The sequence below is a fragment of the Rousettus aegyptiacus genome, unplaced genomic scaffold, assembly GCF_014176215.1.
Source record: "Rousettus aegyptiacus isolate mRouAeg1 unplaced genomic scaffold, mRouAeg1.p scaffold_m13_p_10, whole genome shotgun sequence".
Taxonomy (NCBI): Eukaryota; Metazoa; Chordata; class Mammalia; order Chiroptera; family Pteropodidae; genus Rousettus; species Rousettus aegyptiacus.
In genome coordinates this window covers 49,865,185-49,886,928 of record NW_023416285.1, presented here as the reverse complement: position 1 = coordinate 49,886,928, position 21,744 = coordinate 49,865,185, and the positions used below count along the sequence as shown (strand labels likewise).

Sequence of the window (21,744 nt, the reverse complement as noted above, 5' to 3'; positions counted from 1 at the left end):
ATTAAAATATTTAGATTTAAAATAACTGAAATAATTCAGACTACTAAAAAAATCTACATTTTAATATCCAATTACTTGTTAATATTTTATGCTGCTCTTAAGTATATGATGTTTCTATGGCATTACTCGAAGCAATCAGAATTAATATCCTTCTAGGGTCATTGAACATGCAGTTAATGTTCTCATTATGAATCATAATAAAACACTTCAAAGACTTCCTCTATGCCAAGTCATGTTCTCATGCATTACATATATTGATTCATTTAACCCTAACAGCCTCATGAAAAAAAGTGCTATTATCTAAATGAGCAAACTGAGGTTTACAAGAGGTTAAATTAACTCAGCTACGATCTCATGCTTATCAAATCGAGCAGCTAAGATATGAACCCAGACATGGTTCCAGAGTCTATGCTTTTAACATTTTAAAGTTTATAGTATATCCTCTCATGACTACTGGCAAGCATGTAAACTGCTATTATTTTTTCTGCAGGATAAATGGTTCTAAATGTGTATAAGAAAAGCTTTTAACAATTCTATGTCCAGGTACTTGTTATCCTAAGAGGAAAAAATAGAAATGTACACATAAATGCATGTGTAAGAATATTTACTAGTGTTAACAAGTGAAAAATAACAAACTAAATTTCATTAATAAGGAAATTGGTTATGTAAGGTATAACAGAATTTTGTGTTGTTATCTGAAATGATAGTGGAGAGCCCAATTGTTTTAAATTTTACTATTACTAAAAAAATTTCCTTGTTAAAAAAAATGCTAAAAATGCTAATACTTACATTGTAAAAAGACTAAATTTCAAATAATAAAAGGCCCTATTATTAATTCCATCCCCTCAACCCCCAAACTCCTTCACATACACTCAACAATTAGAAAAATGTACAGGTGTTCATTTTGGAGTGGAGTGGGTAGTTATATAAAAATGTCTCCTGGAATAACAGAATATACACGTTTAACAATGTAGAGTGTATTTCAAAATCTAACTTCAGAATACCCAGCATTCTTAGAGAACCAATAGATAATATGTATATATTTACCCTTAACTCACTTGGCTAGTCTGAACAAATACTTGCAAAGCCTAACTTACAAAAAGTCTCATTTATTTTCCACCTGCTCAAATATACCAGGAAGAATAAAAACTATAAATACAATTCACAATATAAATCAATTCCATTTCAATCTCTCAAAAAAATCAGCTTATAAATTCCAACTCTTGCCAAAATATCAAACAAGGCTACTGTTACTGTTTTACCAAGGAATACTATGTTGCAGATCAATCATAGTTCACAGGTATAATCACTTAATGGACTCATTTCCTAACATTGCTATAGAGAACTTTGAAATGACCATGTAAGCTCATGATTTCAAATTGCAGATTATAACTCACTAGTTGTCAAGCCCAAGGTTTTTAAAAATTGATATATAAAATACCAGAAGATATAATTTTGTGCACACAAGTGCATTTGTGTACATGTAAATGTGTTATATGATGTGAAATGGTTTTCTTACTATGAATTTCATCTAAAAACTTTTTTAAAATACTGGTTTTAGCCATCAGATCGTTAAAATATTAGATATGGTTTGCAAAAATATTGTCAGTTCATGAAACAGTAAAGATAATAAGTCATATTCAAGAAAATAAAACTAAATAAAAATATGAAAATAATCCATTTAAAATTTACCTGTGTAAATATTCTGGAGCTTTATTCAGCAAAGTATAATACTGCCTCACAAACTCCCGCCCTACAAGCAGCGGACTGGGCTTCTCCATAACCATTTCTTTGCTGCACAATGTCAAATGCTAAGGAAGCAAACACAAGAATAGTAACTATTAAAAAGCTGTCTTTGTAACCTCCATGAAGTAAATCTTCTGAGCCATACAAATGGAAATAAAGAAAATTAATACTGTTTATTAAAAAGTAGTTTACAACAGCAAAACAATAAATTCCCAACAACTACTAGTAATCTCCAACACGTGTATCTCCCATATCTATTTCTTGATCTCATTTATCCCTCAAAAGGGGGAAGTAAGTACAACAGTTCTTATTCCCAAGAGTGTTCAGTGCTACTTCAGAATGTAAGAACACTAAAACCAAGTCTTTCCATTCACAGTACCTTTTTTCCCTTTTGGGGGTCATTATGTTCTTGAATGCCAATGGTTTATTTTTGAAAAGGAGGCAGAGAGCACAAGACAGGGCTGGAAGATTACACTTATGGGACAGTACTGACTTGTGTCTTCCTCATATTTTCTCTCCTAGAAATTTATTTCAGTTTTCAATACAATGATTACCACTAAAATCAGCAATAATCTCAGTAATCAAAGATAATAAGCCCTTTACACCTGGTGGAAGTCTTTCCAATCTTTCTTTCCATTAAGCATCTAACTACATACAAGTCCTGTACTATTTATAGTAAATGAAATTACACTGGAGAACAAGACAAGACTCTAGCTCTCAAGAAGTTTATAACCTGTCTTGGAACATAAAAAAGCAACCAGAAAACAGAATGGATTGGGTGCTATGCTAAAGTACCTCTAAGTTGAAACTGCAAAAAGATAAGTCAAGAAACACAAACACAAGATAAAATTAGAACACACCTCTCATCATTCAAAGTAAATGATTTATATGTTCAGAGCCACTAAAACTGTCAAAATTGTAACATTTGGAATTAGATATTTTGAATATTATTTGTATGTGTATGAAAGCATGCGTTCTTACTACTTAAAAGCACACAAGAATGGCACAATATCTAAGTGTGTATCTATTAGGCAAATCAGGATGGGATTTAAATTCCTGTTTAACAAATCTCAATATTGGTTTCCTTTAAACAAAAAACTATTAAGCCACCATAATCACAATTGTGATACATCTTTTTAATAAAAACCACATACCAACCATAGCAGAGTCTACAGACTAGCTCTACACGAGTGACTCCCAATTCAACTTTTACATAATGCTCTATTAGCTTCGCTGCTTTGTTTTTTTTTCTCTTTTATAACTGTCCTCAAACTCTGTCTACGAAAAAAAAAAAAAAAAACCCAAAACCTGTTTAAATTTTTATATAATGCTTCACTTGCTTTCAAAAATAGTTAATTCATTGCTTCCAGTGGCAGAGTCTGAGGAAGAGGCAATAAGTAGCAAGAAGATAAAAGGGGAAGATAAGGCTTTCAAATATAAACAAAAAGAAGCTGGAGAAGCTAAAAGTGAAGGCCTTGGGGAAGGTTGCCCTGGTCAGAGGCAAAATTAAGAAATCTGGCAAAAAGTAAGCTGTTCCTTGTGCCTCAGGTGATGGTAACTCTTACTTTCATTCCTGTTTAAATATTTGGATTCTCTGCCATAACATCTATTGTCACCTGTAGCTAGAATGAAGTGCTGTCTTGGAGCCTTCGGTACATCTAAGAATGAACTTTGTTTAAAAAAAAAAAAAAATCATTCAGTGGCTTCAGTTCTCATTTATTTCTACTTTAACCATAAAGTGTGAGTAAGTTCAGGCCAGAATTCTGCCAGTTTGCTCTTTGGTCCTTATTCTGCCCTGAATTCTGTACCACCTACAATTAAACAAACTCATTTTTAATTCACAAAACAGTTAGATACTGTCAATTCAGATGCCATTAGTTTTCTCCAAACCTAAAAACTTCCAATAAGGATTAATAGACCCTAATGTAGAAAAAGACTCTTGTTTTCTACATTTAAAGTAACAGAACTAAGTAACATAGTATTTTAATTTGGAATGATGGGTAAAGGTGAAAAACAGTAGATTTATCTAGTAACATTTATAAATAACTAAAATGTGGAAATTATACACTTTAATACTGTAATAACTTATGTTCAAAATAATACCAAGAGGCAAGAAGATACTAACTCACCTTCTGAATAAAAAAATATGTACAAAATAGTTTTGTTCAAATGGTTAAAGACAAGAATGCTATTAGATTATTTCTAAGTTTGGGGATTCTCATTTTTTCTCTCTTCTGTATTTCCAGATTTTTCTACAGTGATGCTGTGCCATTTATCCCATCCCAAATTTCCCATCGCATTTATAAAGTACATATTCACCGACCATTTTTATAACTTCCATATAACCAGTAATCAGAGTAAAAATGATATGGAATACACTATCAATATCAAAAAAGGGTCCAAATACTCTAATAAGTTATTATAACAAAGTTCAAAAGAGGCTGCCTACCACCTGGACAGTCATTTAAGTATTATGATCTTGATATCATCTATTAAGATCAGATCTAAGCAAAAAGGACAGGCAGTGGAGGTAACTTGAAAAGTTAATTGAAAATGGTAAGTGAGGAAAGGCAATGCTAATCTGGTAAAGCCTAAACAAATAGCTATACATAAGAGGCTATGCAGAGCCCACTCTTTCAAGGTGTGGGAAGCTCCTACAGGGATAAAATGAAGATGTTACTCAGAGAATGGTGTTTTAATTAATTAAACTGACTTAAATGTAATTTACAGATCGGTTACTTCTTTACCATAAGTCTGATTTAAAGTGAATCAGAATTTAGAGGGCTAAAGTGTAACTGACAGGAAGTCAACCACATCAAGAAGAAAGTAAAGGCATTAGGGGAGAAAAAAGTGCTATCTCACTGACTAATCTATTTTTTAATAACAGACTAATTTATGTGTTCTATACAAACAACTGCCATCTTGTCTATTTTCACCCCTAGAGTCAGAAAATTAACACTTCAATAAAAGGAATGCATCAAGGAAGCAGTAAGGACAAATTATAGATGAACCATCAAACAAGGTAATTTAGGACTTGGAAAATTGAGTAATATGAAGTTTCTGTTTATCATTCATACATGGGCCAGTGTATATAAGAAGGTCAAGGAGAGACAAAAGTGCCAAATTACACACTCAGAATAAATGTGATTACAATTAGAACTGCACCATTTTTATTATTAACAGCAAAGTACTCAACTTATAGGTAAGCAATTTCTGGGATCTGAGTCTTTCCGTTTCTTCTTAAAATTTTTTTTTTATCAAAACAAAGCAAACCTCTGAACATGGATTAAGAAAAAAGTTTTACCTAAGGCCATGAAAAAGTCATGACCTTTTATGATCTCAATTTCCTACTTCGCAAATTGAGAAGTGACCTCTGGTCAAGCCTAGAGACTATGCAGTTCAACAAAGATAGCCAAGATAGTACAAAAAGAATCTTCAGAATGCTGTCAGCCTCTTGCACCTTCGAAAAGCAATTATCCTCTAATACAGCGGTCCCCAATCTTTTTGGCACCAGGGACCAGTGTTCCTATGAGAATCTAATGCCTGATGATCTGAGGTAGAGGTGAGCGGGGCTACAAATACAGATGAAGCTTCCCCCTCCACTCATACCTCCTGCTGTGTGGCTTGGTTTGGTTCCTATATTAGCCAGGCTGGGGGGTCGGGGCGGGGAGGGGGGGAGGTTTGGGGACTCTACTCTAATATATTTTTGGAGAAAGTGAAATTCCATGTATTAAACTCCATTTGAAAATGTGAAGATTGCTGTCATACTGGGATGCACAATGTATAATTTACTCTTGCCTGTGTCAATTAAAACCTATCAACCGTACCTATTCATCCAGATATCAACATGATTAGATCCAACTTCCCTATTTACAGAGCTCCAGCTACTTCCGATCATTATACTCTCCAATTCTATCTATCCCCTTAAAATCTCTGTGTATTTTCATCAATATCCTTTTATTCTTTTCTATTTCTTAAAACGTTTCCTCTCCATTTGCCTAGACTAGTTCCTGAGACACATCTACTCTAGCTCTCCTGGGAAACTGCTCTATGCCGACTGTCACCATCTTTTCTGAATCTCTTAATACCCACTGAGAGGGAAGTGAAGGAGAGGAAGTAATACATATATACAAATAAGATAGAAAAGAAAAGAAAATCACATTGGGCTTCATACCCTAATATACTCAGAGTTCCTTGATTTCAAAATAATTTTTTAAAAAACAAACAACTTATCAACCAAAGTTATCTATCACCCTCTATTCTTTCTGTGACTGAAACTTCAGCTTTTAGTGAAGTACTTAGATTTTTTGTTTACTTTTAGTTAAAAATTCAGTGAATCACTAGTATATTTGCCCCCAAGGCAAATAACCTGAAGCTATACGTTGGTATAGATGTAAAATCGAAAATCGGTAGACAGTTCTGTTCTACTCTGCAAGTTAAATATAATGGTTGAAAAGTGAACACAAATTACAGAAAGGCAGATTTAGATTCAATATAAATATACACAAGAATAACCCAAATAGAGCTATTTCATGAACAGCTGGTCACTGCTGTTAGTTATTCCAGAGACTAACTGAACAACCTAGGAGAAATATTGTAAAATAGTCACATGTCCAAAAAATTTTGATTAGGTTGCTCCAATGTCAAGATTCTAGAAGTCTATTACTAACAAAAACTAAGACCCTTTGACTCCTATTTGAATACTCATTCCATACCTTCCTATCAAATGATGGAAACTCTGTTTCTGAAAATTTTTCCTGTTTGCTCGATAGAATATAATTGTCTTTCATTTGAATTCTTATGGCACTTTTTAAATTACATTCTGCCCTAAAATACTAACTGCGCATCTGTCTTAAGTCTTCCTCTTCTGTATTCCCCTCTCAAATGTTATAAATTGAGTTTACCCTTGAATGTAATTCTCTGGAATGTCACAATTCTTCTCAAAAATCCAATGACCTCTCTCTCTTCAGTCCTCTACCACTCTGCATTACCCACCTCCTAACATTTCTAGATTTTTATGATGAGGCAATGACATACCACCACTTCACGCCTATAATGATGGCTAACATAAAAATCTAAAAACACTAAGTGTTAACAAGAATGGGAAAAGTTGGTAAGGATGAAAAAATGTTACAATCACTTTGAAAACAGTATGGCAGCTTTTTATAAAATTAAACATACACACTTCATATTATCCAGCAAGCAACCCTACTCCTACATAGTTACCTGAGAAAAATGAAGCATGGGTCCAAAAACCTGTATGTTGTTTATGGCAGATTAATAAACACTCGAAAACTGAAAACAACAAAATGACCATTAGCCAGGTGAATAAATAAATTGTGGTGTTAAGTCCATAGAATTGAATACTGCTCAGCAATAAAAGGACTTATTGATATACGTAGCATCATGGATAAGTTTCGAAATATTGTTCAAAGCTAAATAAGTTAATCCTATATAATTCTCTTGACATACATTCTGTAGAATGCAAAACTATAGGGCTAAATCATAAATCAGATCAGGGGCTGGAGACAGAAGGGAAACGACTATAAAGAAACACGAGGGTTAGAGGTGATGAAAATATTTTGTATCTTGACTGGTGATGTTTCATGACTGTACAAGTCTGTCTAAAATCATATAGCTGTGCACATGATGAGTGTTTTCTACTGTCTGTAAATTATTCCTCAATTATTGAAATTTAGCAATACTATTCTCCTTCATTATGTCAATCATTTATGGAGATCTATCGCATACAGAGCACTTTTAAGGGCAAAACAGTATCCTTAAGTCAACACTATTCAATAGTTCAAAAAGGTAATTTATTCAAAGTTGCCATCTTTCACCTAGTAGATTAACAAAAGAGAAAATGACTGATAATATCCGATATTGTGAAGAGTGTGGAAAAACAGACTCTTTAATAAACAGTATTGGTGGAAATACAAACTGTTACAAACTTTTGGAGGTACAATTTCAGAGTTTTAATCATAGTAGTAAAAATGGGATACATAAACAGAGTAATCTCACTTCTAAGACATTTTAGAAAGAAATGAATGCACAATTGCACAAAGATGTACAAACTTGTTCATTGCTACAAAAGAAAAAAATTTCAAATAGTCTAAATGCCCATCAAGAGAGAAATGGTTTACTAAATGAGGGCACAACTATAAAACACAAAATTATGTACTCATTAAAAACAGGGAAAATAGGAAAAGTCATTAGTGTAGACAATAAATACTGTCCACAAGAATTATGTCTAATAACCAAACTGCAGAATGATGCTACAAATCACATCTTTGGAAAAAAGGCATGATACAAAAAGAAATCTATAAGATATGTGTTTTGGGTGGGAGGAGGGGAAGGAAAGCTACATTTCAATTCTTAATGCCACTGGTAAGATACTATGTTGTCTGAATATTAAAGAGAGCATATTAACTTTATAATTTTAAAAATCATAATATTAAATTTTTGTTTAGTTTCTGATAACCATCTAACAGATACATGTTACTGGCTAGGAAACAGGGCTCTAGAATTAAGGTCCTAAGTGTGAAAATTCACTTACCATTACTAAGTAAAACAAGACTAGTAAAGTACCATACTAGAATTAAAAATGAGTAGCTATATGGAGAAAAAGTAATAAAGAAAAACTCACTGCCTATATCGTAAGGTGAACTCTCCAACTTTGTTTCCAAGAGATAATTTAAAAAACATTTGATAAGCTTACCGAACAGAGTACTATTTTTCCAGATAATCTGATAATAATCATCTTAGAAACAAAAATAAAATAAACTGAACCCCAACTGTGAAACATCAGTTCATGTAGTCATTATTGTCAAAGACTATAAAACCTAAAGAAAACAACCTGATAAACAGTATAAAATTTACAACCGTGGTATGATTTCAATAATGTAAAAGTAATATATGCACTTGGACAAGAAAATGAAATTAATTTTTTAGATCTAATACTATAGCAAAATGATTATCAGAGCAGATTTCAATAGGAAAAAAAAATGATTTTGTATCCCATCGGTTCTCTTTAATGTCAGGGATCTCTGAAATGACATCTCCCTTTGTATTAAACTGTTATCCATACAGTGATAAAAGTTAGATCTAAGTATAATAAAATCTGTTAACTTCAAACGCCTGGCTGCAACCACAACTATATATAAGCATCAAAATGCGCAATCAAAAATTCACCCTTTGAGGAGCCTGGAGTGTCCTGACCATTATCTATCATAAGTGATAAGATCTGGAGCATCTTTGCTCAAGTAGTTCTGAGGGGGAACAAAATTTCAGTCATTACAAATCACTCACTTGAAAATTTATGTCACACTTTTGGTGGCTATTCCATGCTTGGAAAAAATGGCAAAATAAAAACTGCTAATAAGTCAAGACATTATGCTATCTAAAAAACCAAAAGACCCTCAAGAAACCAAAAGAAACTGTACATTTAGAAAAAGAGAAAAAAATCTAAAGGGACGACTTCTCTGGACTGTGAAGTTATGTGTACTATATCTTGCTTCTTATAAAAATAAGATCTCTAGTAACAGGATGCAGTTCTCTTTACCATAAAGAAACTACGTTACCAAAGGCTGCATCTATCCTAGAACAAGGTTTATCTCTACTGTTGGATACTGTTCCCTTTTGCCCTTACTCTGGGCTTATACTAGACAGGCTCAGGCCCTTTCTCACTAAACCACGGACCATACCTATTCTCAAAAGCTAACCTTATATTAAAACTAGAACCTTCCGAAATTGCAGGTGGTCTTGGTTTAAAATGACTTTGCCCATCAAACAGCTCTGCACCTCTCTTTAGGGTAGACCTTCAATTTGTTATGGCAGACCATAGATTAAAGTGTCACAATCAAGATGATCTAAACATCAGCAGTAGAAATAAATAATAGCTGTGATTTAAATCTTTTCTTTTTTTTTCAAGCCCCAAAGGAGGCAAGTCTTGAAGTTCAGACACTATTAAAAGTGACCAAGCATTAAAAAATGAAATGCTGTCCAACAAAAATAAAAGCTTGGATTTCTAACTTTATAGTTTCATTAGTAACCTACACATTCCTTTATCTATCTGAAATAGATGAGACATTAGTTAGCTTCATTTACAGAAAAGAAAATTAATGTTTAGCGAGCTTAAGTAAAGGTAAAGGATTCAAGGTTCCTCGGTTACAGTTATGAAAGAAGGATCTGAAATCAAGTCTCCTGCTTCTGGTGATATTTTCATTACACCTGGGTAACAACCACCACAAGAACAGCCAGGGATGCAAGAATATAAAATATTTTTAAAGTCTAACAGTACAGGGTATCCAAAAGTCATCCCAATATACTAACAATGATATATCGAAATATACAGAAATTAAAAAATAATAAGCAAAGAGGCACAGTAGTCAAGAAACTGATATGATTGCTTCTGAAGCGAGTTCAGAGTTCTAGGAGAAGAACCAGTGTGTTCTATCAGCTCTTAAACAGTGTCTACTAATCAAGAATAAATAAGTCACGTTTGTCATTAAATTCTACTGAACTTATATTTGTAACTATCAAAACCAGCCTTGAAAACCAGGCATTCATGCCCACATCTCTCCCCTAGCATATATTAAGTGGGAAAAAGTCGTATTTAAAGTAACCTGGGAAAGAATTTTCAAACCTGATAGGTAATCAACAGCAATAATTCTGTGGTATAAGGATGCTGTTAAGAATTTAAAGACATTATTAGTATTTGTAGGTTTTCAGTATTTTCTTGTTTGATCTAAGTGAAATATGGATAATGAATATTTCCTAGTACCAACAGTGCCAATACTATCCAAGAGTTGTCTACTGACAATCCAAGTGTTTAGCTGCTGAGCACTCAATTCGACAACCAAATTATTATAAACTTATTTTCTTCTCCTTTCTACTTTTGATACCCACCCACTCTTCACTCTTTATACTTGTTCACTGTTGACTAATATTTTAACCCTGAATATTAGCAACCTTAACTGCTCTTAGTAAGCAGTCATTTGAGGTCCTTACCCTATCTACAATTCCTGATAACCTCTGAAAATGAAACAGGTTTTAGAGATTAAATAATAACACAAGGAGTACACACGACTTAGTTCTAAAAATTTAAGAAAATGGAAAGGTAATATCACCAAAGAAACACATCATTCAGTTCTAAGAATTTCAAACTAATCATACTATTTTTTAAAACTAGGAATTTTGGATTTCGAAAGGACAACTGAAAACTAACAGGGCCGAATGTTTACTTAAAAACTTAGTTCACACGCCTAAGGCTATATTAACTGCCAAATATGGAGCTGGACAAGGAATTCCCATCTTCCTCCCCGGTAGTATACAGGGCTCCCTACATCAGTTAATGGTTTACAGAACCAGGTATATGCAATGCTAACATTTGGAAAACTTAGCACAAGATGTGAAGCCTTGTACCTAAAAACCAGTAATTTAACCCAAGTTAATATCACAACAACATGGGGAGCGGGTTAGGGAGGACAACTTTGCTATTACTGCAGCTTCGGTGCACGTGTTTTTTGTTTGTTTGTTTGTTTAAAAGAGCAAAGGCACCTCCTCTCCGCAAAAAAAAATCTATTACAAAATTAGGTATACCTTGGGGGAAAAAAATACTGATCTATGCGGGAAACTGTAGATGCAAATCTATATTCTCCCCAAAGCGGTACGGTACAGGGCCATCTTAAGAAATCGGCTTTCAAAGACGCAGGTAAAATTCGATCAGATTCACCTAACAAATTCGATACTCTAGGGAAGCTTACGTTCCTCCCCTTGATTATTCTTCCCGCTACCCGCTACTCCCCACCCCATGTGGAGTAAGAGGAAGAAATCCATTCCCCAAAGCACTCAAATATCTTTTCTCTTCCTGGGTCATTAAGGGATCGTTCGCACAAAAAGGGCACGAAGGAGGAGTACCCTATAGATAGTTCCAGTTTCTGAACACGGATATAAACCCGAGAGAGGGTCAAAGACCGCTTAACAGGAGGTACTGGGCAAGCGAAGCAGCGGCTGCTTTCAAATCCCAATTCTGTTTCGGTACTCAGAAATGGTGCCCGGAGGCCTCTACTTTCGCATCTGCGTCGCTTCTGCCTCCGCCGACACAGCCTCTTTTCCCCCCTCCCCCACGGGCGGGGCGGCGACTGCCTCCCCACTCCCCTGGAACCGAGAATAAGAACCGCAAATGAGTCGGAGACAAGGATGGTGGGCTCCCCACCCATAACACCCTCTACAGAAAGCCCACGCCTCCCACCGCCCGTATTAAGCTTCCATCAGCGAGCCTTTGGGAACTGCTGCGTCCCCCTTCCCAGCTCACCACCTCATCACCAACAAACCTGGCCCCCACCTGTACTCTCGGAGCCCTCCGTCCGCACAACGCGCGCCGGTCACCTCCCTTCCCACGCGGCCTCCCATCCCTCACCTGAAAGGCTCGGCTTCTCTCACGCACACACGGCAGCGTAGGCAGCCGGCAAGAACAATGTCTCTCTGCCGCGACACCTCCGACACCCGGCTCACGCTCTGACGGTTGCCTCGAGCCGCCGCGCGCGAAGCGAATGTCCCCTTTCGACCACCACACCGACCTCCCTCCCCGGCCCCCTAACACACCTCCAACCAACAGCGGCGGCGGGTATGTCGCGCGGAGGTCAGCAGGAGAGTCGCTGAGGATCGGCTGCAGCGGATTCTTCTCGCTAGCCGCCCCCTGCCTCCGACAAACCTCAAGCCTCGGAGAGTAGCGAGCTGGTTTCCCTTACAACCACCTCTCTCCCGGCGCCAGGCGATGCGGCTAGCGACCAGGAACACGGACGTCCCGCCCCCTTTGCCACCACCCCCTCTTATTGTTTTACCCCTGCCGAAAGGGCTGGGGAACCCCCCAGCACGGCTTCAGCCAATCACGCATCTCCTTCGCGAGTGGGACCCAACCTTCTCGCGTCCCTCTGCGGAGCACGCGCAGAATGCAGCCGTGCTCACGTACTCTCGCGCCCGGAAAGCCGGGGAACCGGAACCGGCCTAAAGCGGGGAGGAGAGTCCGCTGATTTGACGTCACAAGGAGGCTGCCTTTCTCCTGCCTGAAAGCTCCTGGCCGCCCTTCGAGATCGCGCCAGAACAGGAGCCGGTTCTCTTGCAGCGTTGTCTCTTTTGCGCTATCTTCCAAACAGCGATATTTCTGGTCCCTTTGGATTATTAATGTTAAGAGGGAGGGAATTTCGTAATTTTTCTTTCCGAACCTAGAGTATGCAGGTTGCTTACTGCTCTAGACAAGGATAAAATGCAGCTAGCGACCAGGAACACGGACGTGGTTTCAGCCGTTTGCATCCTAAACTTACCTATAGTATTAAGATCTACAGAGGTCAAAGTCATCCTAACAGCTCAAAGCAATATTATGGGCCTACTGGATGTAGAAAAAAAAGGTAACGTGGCCTCCACAGAAGGGAAAGAATCTATTTCTCTTTGCCCGTTCTGTATTTAGGTGTTGCTAAATACATACTAAGCATTTTACATACTAAAGCAGCTAAAAGTCTGAAATCTCAGGAGATACCAGGATTACAGCCCTGTCCTAGATCTAGGCACAGACTTGGCCCCGGGACATAGCGGGAAAACACTAGACACTGACTCTCCTGACCTTTATTCATGGAAAAAGCCAAATCTTACTCAAGGAAGCCACAGCACCTTAGTTCTGGCAATGTTTTGCAGAGAAAATCAAGACAGTAGAAGAATTTTGGAAGGAAGTATTGAGGAAATGGTGAAACAAATGAAAGAACAATTAGGAAAAGAAAAAACATTTATGAAATGCCCATGTACCAAACATAGTGTGGGCAAACACATTTCATCAGTTTTCTTCACAATCCTATAAGAACAATTTTGGGATTTTTAACATGTACAAACAGGTTTACAGAAGCAATGCCAACATTTGATCCTCCAAAATATACATCGTTTTGCCTTAGGTTGCTTAATCATTTTGTTATATACAAAAAGTATGGGCAGACCTTTATGCTATCTTTTTCTTAAAGCATCATAACATGCAGCGTGCTCTTTAAATCTATACTTATGTACCAGGCACTCTTGTAATTTCATAATTGTTAAAGCCTCACGATAACCCTATAAAGTAGTTGTGGCCTATTTTATGCCCATTTTACAGATGAGGAAATTGAAACTTAGGTCAAGTGGCTTGGCCAAGATTGCACAGCTACTATTTGGTGGAACTGGAATTCAAACACAAGCAGTCAGCTTTCACACTCCATGCCCTTAACCTCAAGCTATAGAATACTCTCATTGTATTAATTGCCACAACTTATTTATCTCTTCTACTGTTGACTGGCCTTTTGGTTGTTTCTAGTTTGGGGCTCTTATGCACAACAATGTTATTCTTCACTGTGTATCCTGGTGCACTGGTACAAAAGTTTCTCCAGAACAGTGGTTCTCAGAAATTAATGTGCATCACAATTACCTATAGAACTTGTTAAAACAGATTGCTGGGCCCTACTCCTAGGGTTTCTAATTCAACAACTTTGTGTTGAGGCCTGATAATTTGAATTTGTAACAAGTTTCCAGGTGATGCTGCTGCTGCTGCTGCTGCTGCTTTATCAGCAATTAAACCACACTTTAAAAGCCACTGATCTACATCATAGGTTGGCACACTTACACGGTAAAGGACCAGGTAGTAAATATTTTAGGTTTTGAGGGCCACAAATGATCTCTGGTCTCTTTATTTTAATCCTTTAAAAATGTAAGAAATATTCTTAGCTCTAGGGCTATACAAAAACAGGCTTCAGGCAACCCCTGCTCTAGGGTCTCTCAAGTCCATGCCCTCTCAATGCCTTTCCAAACCTTTAGCCTCTGCACAGGTTTGGGCCCTTTTCACCTTTCCAGAATGATTATAGTAGTCTCCTGAGGCCCTTTAAAGATAACCTCGTCGAAGTAATCTCATCCCAATAGGCAGGAAGAACAGAATGAATTGTATTCATTTAGTGGCTCAAGCCAAAAACCTTTAAGTCATTCTACACTCTTTTTTTCACACCGCAAGCCAATCACTAGTAAATTTCCATTCCCTCTACCTTCCAACATTTATTCTGGATTAAATACCTCTCCTTACTATTACTACTATTATCGAGTCCCGGTAACCATTACCTACTGTAACAGCCTTCTACTTGGTCTTAATGCTTCCACTCCTACGCTATTATAGTCTCCTCACAGCAGCCAGATTCTTTATAGCTATATCAAATGACAGTCTCAAAACCTTTAAAAGGTAATACAATAAAATCCCAAGTCCTTACCGTGGCCTAACAAGGCCTACCGGATCTAGTCCTTACCTATGACTTCCACCTCTTTTCCTACCATTTTTTCACTTACACACCACAGCTCTTCCTTTGATACTCCAATCATATTCCCACTCCAATGTAGGCCTTGGATGTAAACCTTTATCAAAAGCCTGTGAAAATCAAAGTAAATTACATCTACTGATTTCTTCAAGTACTCAGATGGAAATACCTCACGCAAGCATTCTAAAGGTGAGTTAAGTATAATTTTCCCTTATATAAACCACCCCTTTTAGAATTTCAGTTATCCTAATACTGCTTAAATAATCTACTACCTTGTCTAGACAGTATTTTTTGGATATTTTATATTCTTTATACATTATACAGTTCCAAGTTTCTCTTCTAAATTATTTTTTATAAATAAAAGTCAAATGATAACCTACAGGTTTAAGTATCCACTTAATAATAGCTTAAAGCTTTACGAGATTCTTAAAAATACCTGGATTCATTCAATAGCCATCACTGAATGCCAATGTATCAAGCAGGCTGGGGATGAGGCAGAAATAATTGAAACATAGTATCTTCAGAGAATTGGCAGAGAGAAGGAGAAAGGGGGAGAAAGAAAAGGATAGAGCAAATCAGAGAAAGACAGAGAGAACAAAACAAAAAGGCAACCAACTAAATGGGAGAAGATATTTGTAAATGATACCTCTCATAAGGGGCTAATCGCCAGAATATATAAAGAACTCATACAATGCAACAACAAAAATCTGATTTAAAAAGTGAGCAGAGAGTCTATGGCCATGCCACCCTGAACAAGCCTAATCCTGTCTGATCTCGGCAGCTAAGCAGAGTCGGGCCTGGTTAGTACTTGGATGGGAGACCACCTAGGAAGACCAGGTGCTGTAGACATAAAAATAAACAATACGGGATTGTAAATTGACAAGGTCCTTGCAATCTGTGAGGTCAACCAAGGGTTGCCTTGCCTAAAAAAATGTTTTAAAAAATGAGCAGACGACCTGAATAGACGTTTCCAAAACGACATACAAAAGGCCAACAGGTATATGAAAAAATGCTCAACATCACTAGCTCTAAGGGAAACGCAAATCAAAACCATGATGAGCTACCACCTCGAGGATACCCGTTATCAACAAGACAAGTAATAAGTGTTGGAGAAGATGTGAAAAGGGTATCCTCATACATTGCTGGTGGGAATGTAAATTAATGCAACCACTATGGAAAACGGTATAGAGTTTCCTCAAAAAATAAAAAAATAAAAAAACTAACAGAGCTACCATATGATTCAGCAATCCCTCTTCTGGGTATCTATCTACCTGAAAATTTTGAAAACATTTGTTTGTAAAGATATATGCATCCCTATATTGATTGTAACATAATTTACAATAGCCAAGACAGGGAAATGACCCCAGGGTCCTTCAAGGAATGACGGGATAAAGAAAATATGGTACATGAACAATGTAATACTATTCAGCCATAAAAAAAGATAAAATATTGCCAGTCGTGTCAACATGGATGGATCTTGAGAATATTATGCGAAGTGAAATAAGTTAGAAAAGGACAAGATCATATGACTTCACTCATATATGGGATATAAAACAAACAACAAATGAACACACAAAATAAACAAACAAAAAACTCACAGATACAGACTACAGAATGCAGGTTGCCCGAGAGGAAGAGGGGGAGGATGAAGAGGGTAAAGGGGATCAAATACAAGGTGATAAAAGGAGACTAGACTTCAGGTGCGGAGCACACAAGAGTCTATAGATGTTGAATTATAAACTTTACACCTGAAATTTATGTACTGTTCTTAATCAATGTTACTCCAATAAATTTAATTTAAAGAAGAAAAAAGGAAGGAGACACAGAAAAAGAGAGTCAGAGAAAGACAGTAGGGAGACAACAGAGGGCACTGGTAAGGGATGTTACATTAGGGATACAGAAATAGCACTTTGTACTTCAAAGTATCGATTGAATTTTTAAATTTATAATTTAGTATCTGCTATTTCCCCTCACAGACACTCTGTAAGTTCCACAAAGAAAGAAATCCTGTTCATCTCTGAACCAGCACCTGGTCCTGGCACACTGCAAATGCTCCCTAAGCTGTGCCATCTATTGGCTGATTAACCATTGTGAGAGCACAGAGGGAGGACACAGCAGTCTTTCTCTGGGCTTTTAGTATTTTTGATGTTTTTGCACTACCATCTAGAACAATATATGCTTTATTTTTATTCTTTCTTGATTAATAATAGCTTTTAAAACTACAATTTTCCCTCACCTACTATAGTTTAGGCCACATCCCATACATTTTCTTTACAACTATTGTATTCTAAATAATTTGGAAGCATAGTTTCTTTTTCTTCTTTGATTCAGTTGTTAAGAGGGAGCTGACTGAGAATGTCTAAGTAGTTTGGATTTTTTAATTTAAACTTTTTATTTTTGTTTTAGTATTTGTAGTCTGTGAGTGTGGTGTGTATTATTTCTGTGAGTTGTTGAATTTCTTGAGATTTTTCTTTGTGGCCTAATATAGGTACAAGTTTTGTAAATTGTCTATATAACTTTAGTCTATTGAAATGATCTTCTTTTACCATGTTAATTTTTTATAACAGTTTTTAAATTTTAACTTTTTATTGTGAAATAACTTTATAGATCCTAAAAAGCTGCAAAATAGTAAATGAATTTCCATATGCTCTTCGCCTACATTCTTCAATATTAGTAGATACTACATTTGCTTTATCATTCTCATTAATTTTGTCTCTCCCTCCCCCCATCGCCCATAGTCTGTCAGTTCCCTGAGGACACTACATTTCAATTGCTTATACCTTACCCTGAGCCTACTACTGTGCTAGATACATTGGCACTCAATGGTAGCTACTAAATGAACAAATCCAGGAGTTTCAAAAAAAAACCCATAAATGGTTACTACAGATACTGTCAGACAACTGGTAGATTGTAATGAAAACTTTGTCCATAAAAAAGTATCTAGAAGAGGCTTTAGTTCAAATGTTTTTCATGTCCCTTTACCGATAAATACTTGTGTGTATTTCTTAAAGGACAAGAACATTCTCTTATATAACCACAATATAATTAATGAAATCCATAGTTAATAACATTTATACAATACTATAATCTACAGACATTCATATATCATCAGTTATCTAAGTAATATCCTCTATAGTAATATCCTCTAAAAGGAAGAGCATTATTTTCTGGTCCAGGATACAGTTCAGAATTACAAATTAATTTAGTGCCATGTCACTTTAGTCTTCTGTAATCTAAAGTAGTTCCTCAGTCTTTTTCTTTCATGACCTTGCTATTTTTAAGAGTATAGGACAATTATTTTGAAGAACGCCCCCTAAATTTGATAACCTCTGATATTTTCCTTATATTTAGATGTAGATTATATATTTTTGGCAAAAACACCAAGGAGTACTGTTTTATCCTTCTCAGTGTATCATATCAGGAGGCACATAATAAACCATTTGCCCCATTACTGTGCATGTTAGCTTTCGTCACTTGGTTAACAGTGTCTGCCAGGATTATCCAATGTACAGTTTCTATTTTCCCCTTTGTAATTAATAAGTATCTTGTGTGAGGTCCTACTTTGAGACTATGTACATGTTTCATTTCTCATCATACTTTCACCTATCATCAATTTTTTATGGTGGATGCCAAATGGTGATTTTTCTAATTCCATCATTCTTTCCACATTTATTAGCTGCAATTGGACTATAGGGAAGACCTCTCCTTCTTTCCTGTTTTTAAAAATTCTTTTCTTTACATCAATGTGAATTTATAGATGACTATTTTATAATCCATTACTTTGGACATTTATTTTCATATTCACATTGTTCCCAATTTGGCCAGTGGAAGCCCTACCAAGTTAGCACTCATGCATTATGCATTTTAATTTTACTTGGCACATGAAAATGAACTACTGTATCTTTTCGAAGAGTAAAAAACGAAAAAGTGACAAGGGCTTAAAAAAAGACAATGGTAAAGAGAAAAGAAATTTAAGAAGTATATAAGTGGCAAAAAAAAAAAATGTGATGATTAACTAGATACAAGTATGGAGTAAGCAAAATTCTAGGATAGGATGCTTTGCTGGTTTTGCCTGGATTAACAAAAGAGTGACAGGTAATATTTACTGAGAAGGGGAATGCAGAACTTTGGTGAACGTTCTTCCAAATGTTTTTCTACCAATATGCTTAGATAAAATAATATACTAGCTGCTTCATTCAATACTTTCTGATTTAATGTCATATTAGGAAGGTCTCTTCTGACTGCTGAATCAAAAGGAACCCTTGTCACTTTCCATCTCTTACCCCACTCTACTTCTGTTCATAGCACTTATCACTACCTGACATTATATATTATTTGGTGGGTTTCTAAAAATTGTTGGCCTCCTCAATAAACTATAAATTCCATAAGGCCTCAGATTTTGTTTTGTTCAATACTGTCTGCCACAAAGGAGACATTAAAAAATAATTAATGAATAAATAAATATACATGGGGGGGGAGAAGAGAGAGAGAGAAAGAGAGAGAGAGAGAGAGAGAAATAGGATCATAATTAAACAATGTTTTGCAGGATGTTTCCCCTTAACAGTATAACTTGGACATCATTTTATGTTATTATATAAGTCTACTAACTTTTTTTCAGTGGTTACATAGGTGAGGAACGACTTCCTGAACTTAGACACAATGAAATAAATTTATAAAGAACGTTATGAGGACGCAACCGAAATAAATACAAGTTATGTACTTGAGTCAAAGGACTAATAAAACTTGTTAAGAAACCAATATGAAAACCTAATCAATTAATGTGCAAGGGATGTCCAATTCATAGAAAAAAGGACATACCATTTAACATATATGAAGAGCTGTAAAATTGAAACAATGGCAAACCATGATCAAATTGGAAAATATTTTTAAATGAAAATATCAATATGCAATAAAGCCCTTTGTAGATTTCTACAAGTAAATATTATTTCATCCTTTTAAGAAAACAATTTGGCAAGATATATCAAAAGCTCTAGAATATACTTTTTAAGCCAATAATTTAAGCCAATTCTGGGTATTTATCCTTAGGATATAATCCAAGAAGTTCATTGTGATGTTATTTATTTACTATCATTTAAAAACTGGAGGTATCTTAAATATCCAGTAACAGCGAATGGTTAAATACACTATGATAAAAATTTTAAACACATCTATATCTAAAACTGTAAATTTAAATATTTAGGAATATATTTTTATGTCCCATTATGTTTCAATCTTAAGTCAAATATGTTTATGATACAATCTTAAGTAAAAAATATACTCAGTTTTCATTAAGTAGGAACATGGTTCATGTTTTTGGTGGGCTTAATGTTTGTACCTCCTACTTTTCCATTCTAATATGTAACTTTCACAATAAAAAAAAAATTTGTTAGACAATTAAGGCATTGCCTTGGTGCCTGAGGGAAGGGAAGGTTTTAATTTTTCATTCAAGCAGCTGTCTCCTTTTTCTCTCATAACATATAAATGCATATTTATATCATCTGACTAGAAATACCAAATCGAGACATCAGAAGATATAAATAGTAAAACAAAATAAACAAAATGAATAAAAGAGAAACCAGACAAATCAGACAATTGATGTTGATGAAGAAAAAGATACTGCCAGAGATATCATGGGATGACTCTGATAAACATTTTTTATCAGGAAAAAGAGAATCAGATTCCCTCGCCATTAGCAGGACTTATCCATGCAGAGAACAAAGGAGTGATTGCCAGATGGGAGGAGAGTTGAGGGGCCCGATAAAAAAGGTGAAGAGATTAAGAAGTACAAATTGGTAGTTACAAAATAGTCACTGGGATGTGAAGTACAGCACAGGGAATGTAGTCAATAATATCGTAATAACTATGTATACTAGACTAATTGGGGGAATCACTTCATAAATTGTATAAATATCTAACCACTGCACCATATACCTGAAACTAATACAATATTAAATGTCAACTCTAATTGAAAAATAAGTTTTTAGAATTCCTCAAAATTGAAAAAAACATCATTAGCAGGTGAATTGGTAAAAAGTAAGATTACTAGAATTATATTAATTGATTCCTGGTTTTTATTATAGATTTCAGCATAAAATACTTGTCTGATATTTAATCTGCAAGGCTTTTCCTCTAAACCCTCTCACTTGACCACTTTAATCTTAGTAGATCTTAAAAGATCAAACCATTCCATTACCACCATTTTGCTGATGAAGTGGGTGTGGAAGGGACGACTTTAGGTGGATATTTAAGGGCTACAAATTCTATATAAGTAAGGTTTGTGTTAAGACCCAAAAGGATGAAGACCAAACACTAGAAGAGAGTCAAATCCAAATGCTTAAAGGATACTCGTTTTTCTTGGAAAATGTCTTTACTTATCACAATTTTAACTTTTCAAGATGTACAAAACATTTAACCTTTTGTGACATGTGTAACAAATGTCTTGGACCTGCTACCAATTCAGTTGGTAAGGATTATGCTGCCAAGAGTTTAGTTTGGGCTCTGGAACTAGGCTGCATGATTTGCATTCTAGCTTGACCTCACCATTTATTAGATATGTTACCCAGGCATACTACCTTAGGCAAGAAGCTTAACTTTTCTGTGTTTCAGTGTTTCTTATCTGTAAAATGGGGACAACAATATTCACCTTATTACGGTACTATGAAGATTAGATGAGTTAATACAT

At 35.7% G+C, this 21,744-nt stretch overlaps 1 protein-coding gene and 1 pseudogene across 4 annotated transcripts in view; one reads left to right on the top strand and one right to left on the bottom strand.

Annotated features, from left to right (window-relative positions):
• Window positions 1–21,744, bottom strand: part of G3BP2 (G3BP stress granule assembly factor 2) — a 67,552-nt gene that overhangs the window by 13,847 nt on the left and 31,961 nt on the right. Inside the window, exons 1-2 of one of the 4 annotated variants that reach the window (XM_036227844.1) lie at window positions 12,352–12,547; window positions 1,693–1,811 (exon numbers count right to left, since the gene is read on the bottom strand). In XM_036227844.1, coding sequence (XP_036083737.1) covers window positions 1,693–1,787 — 95 coding nt within the window. In that variant the 5' untranslated portion in view covers window positions 1,788–1,811; window positions 12,352–12,547. Of the gene's footprint in view, window positions 1–1,692; window positions 1,812–12,166; window positions 12,286–12,351; window positions 12,548–21,744 lie in introns of those variants that run through there. The other 3 variants (XM_036227845.1, XM_036227846.1, XM_036227843.1) reach the window with 3 other exon arrangements.
• On the top strand, window positions 15,793–15,911 carry LOC118608856 (annotated as a pseudogene).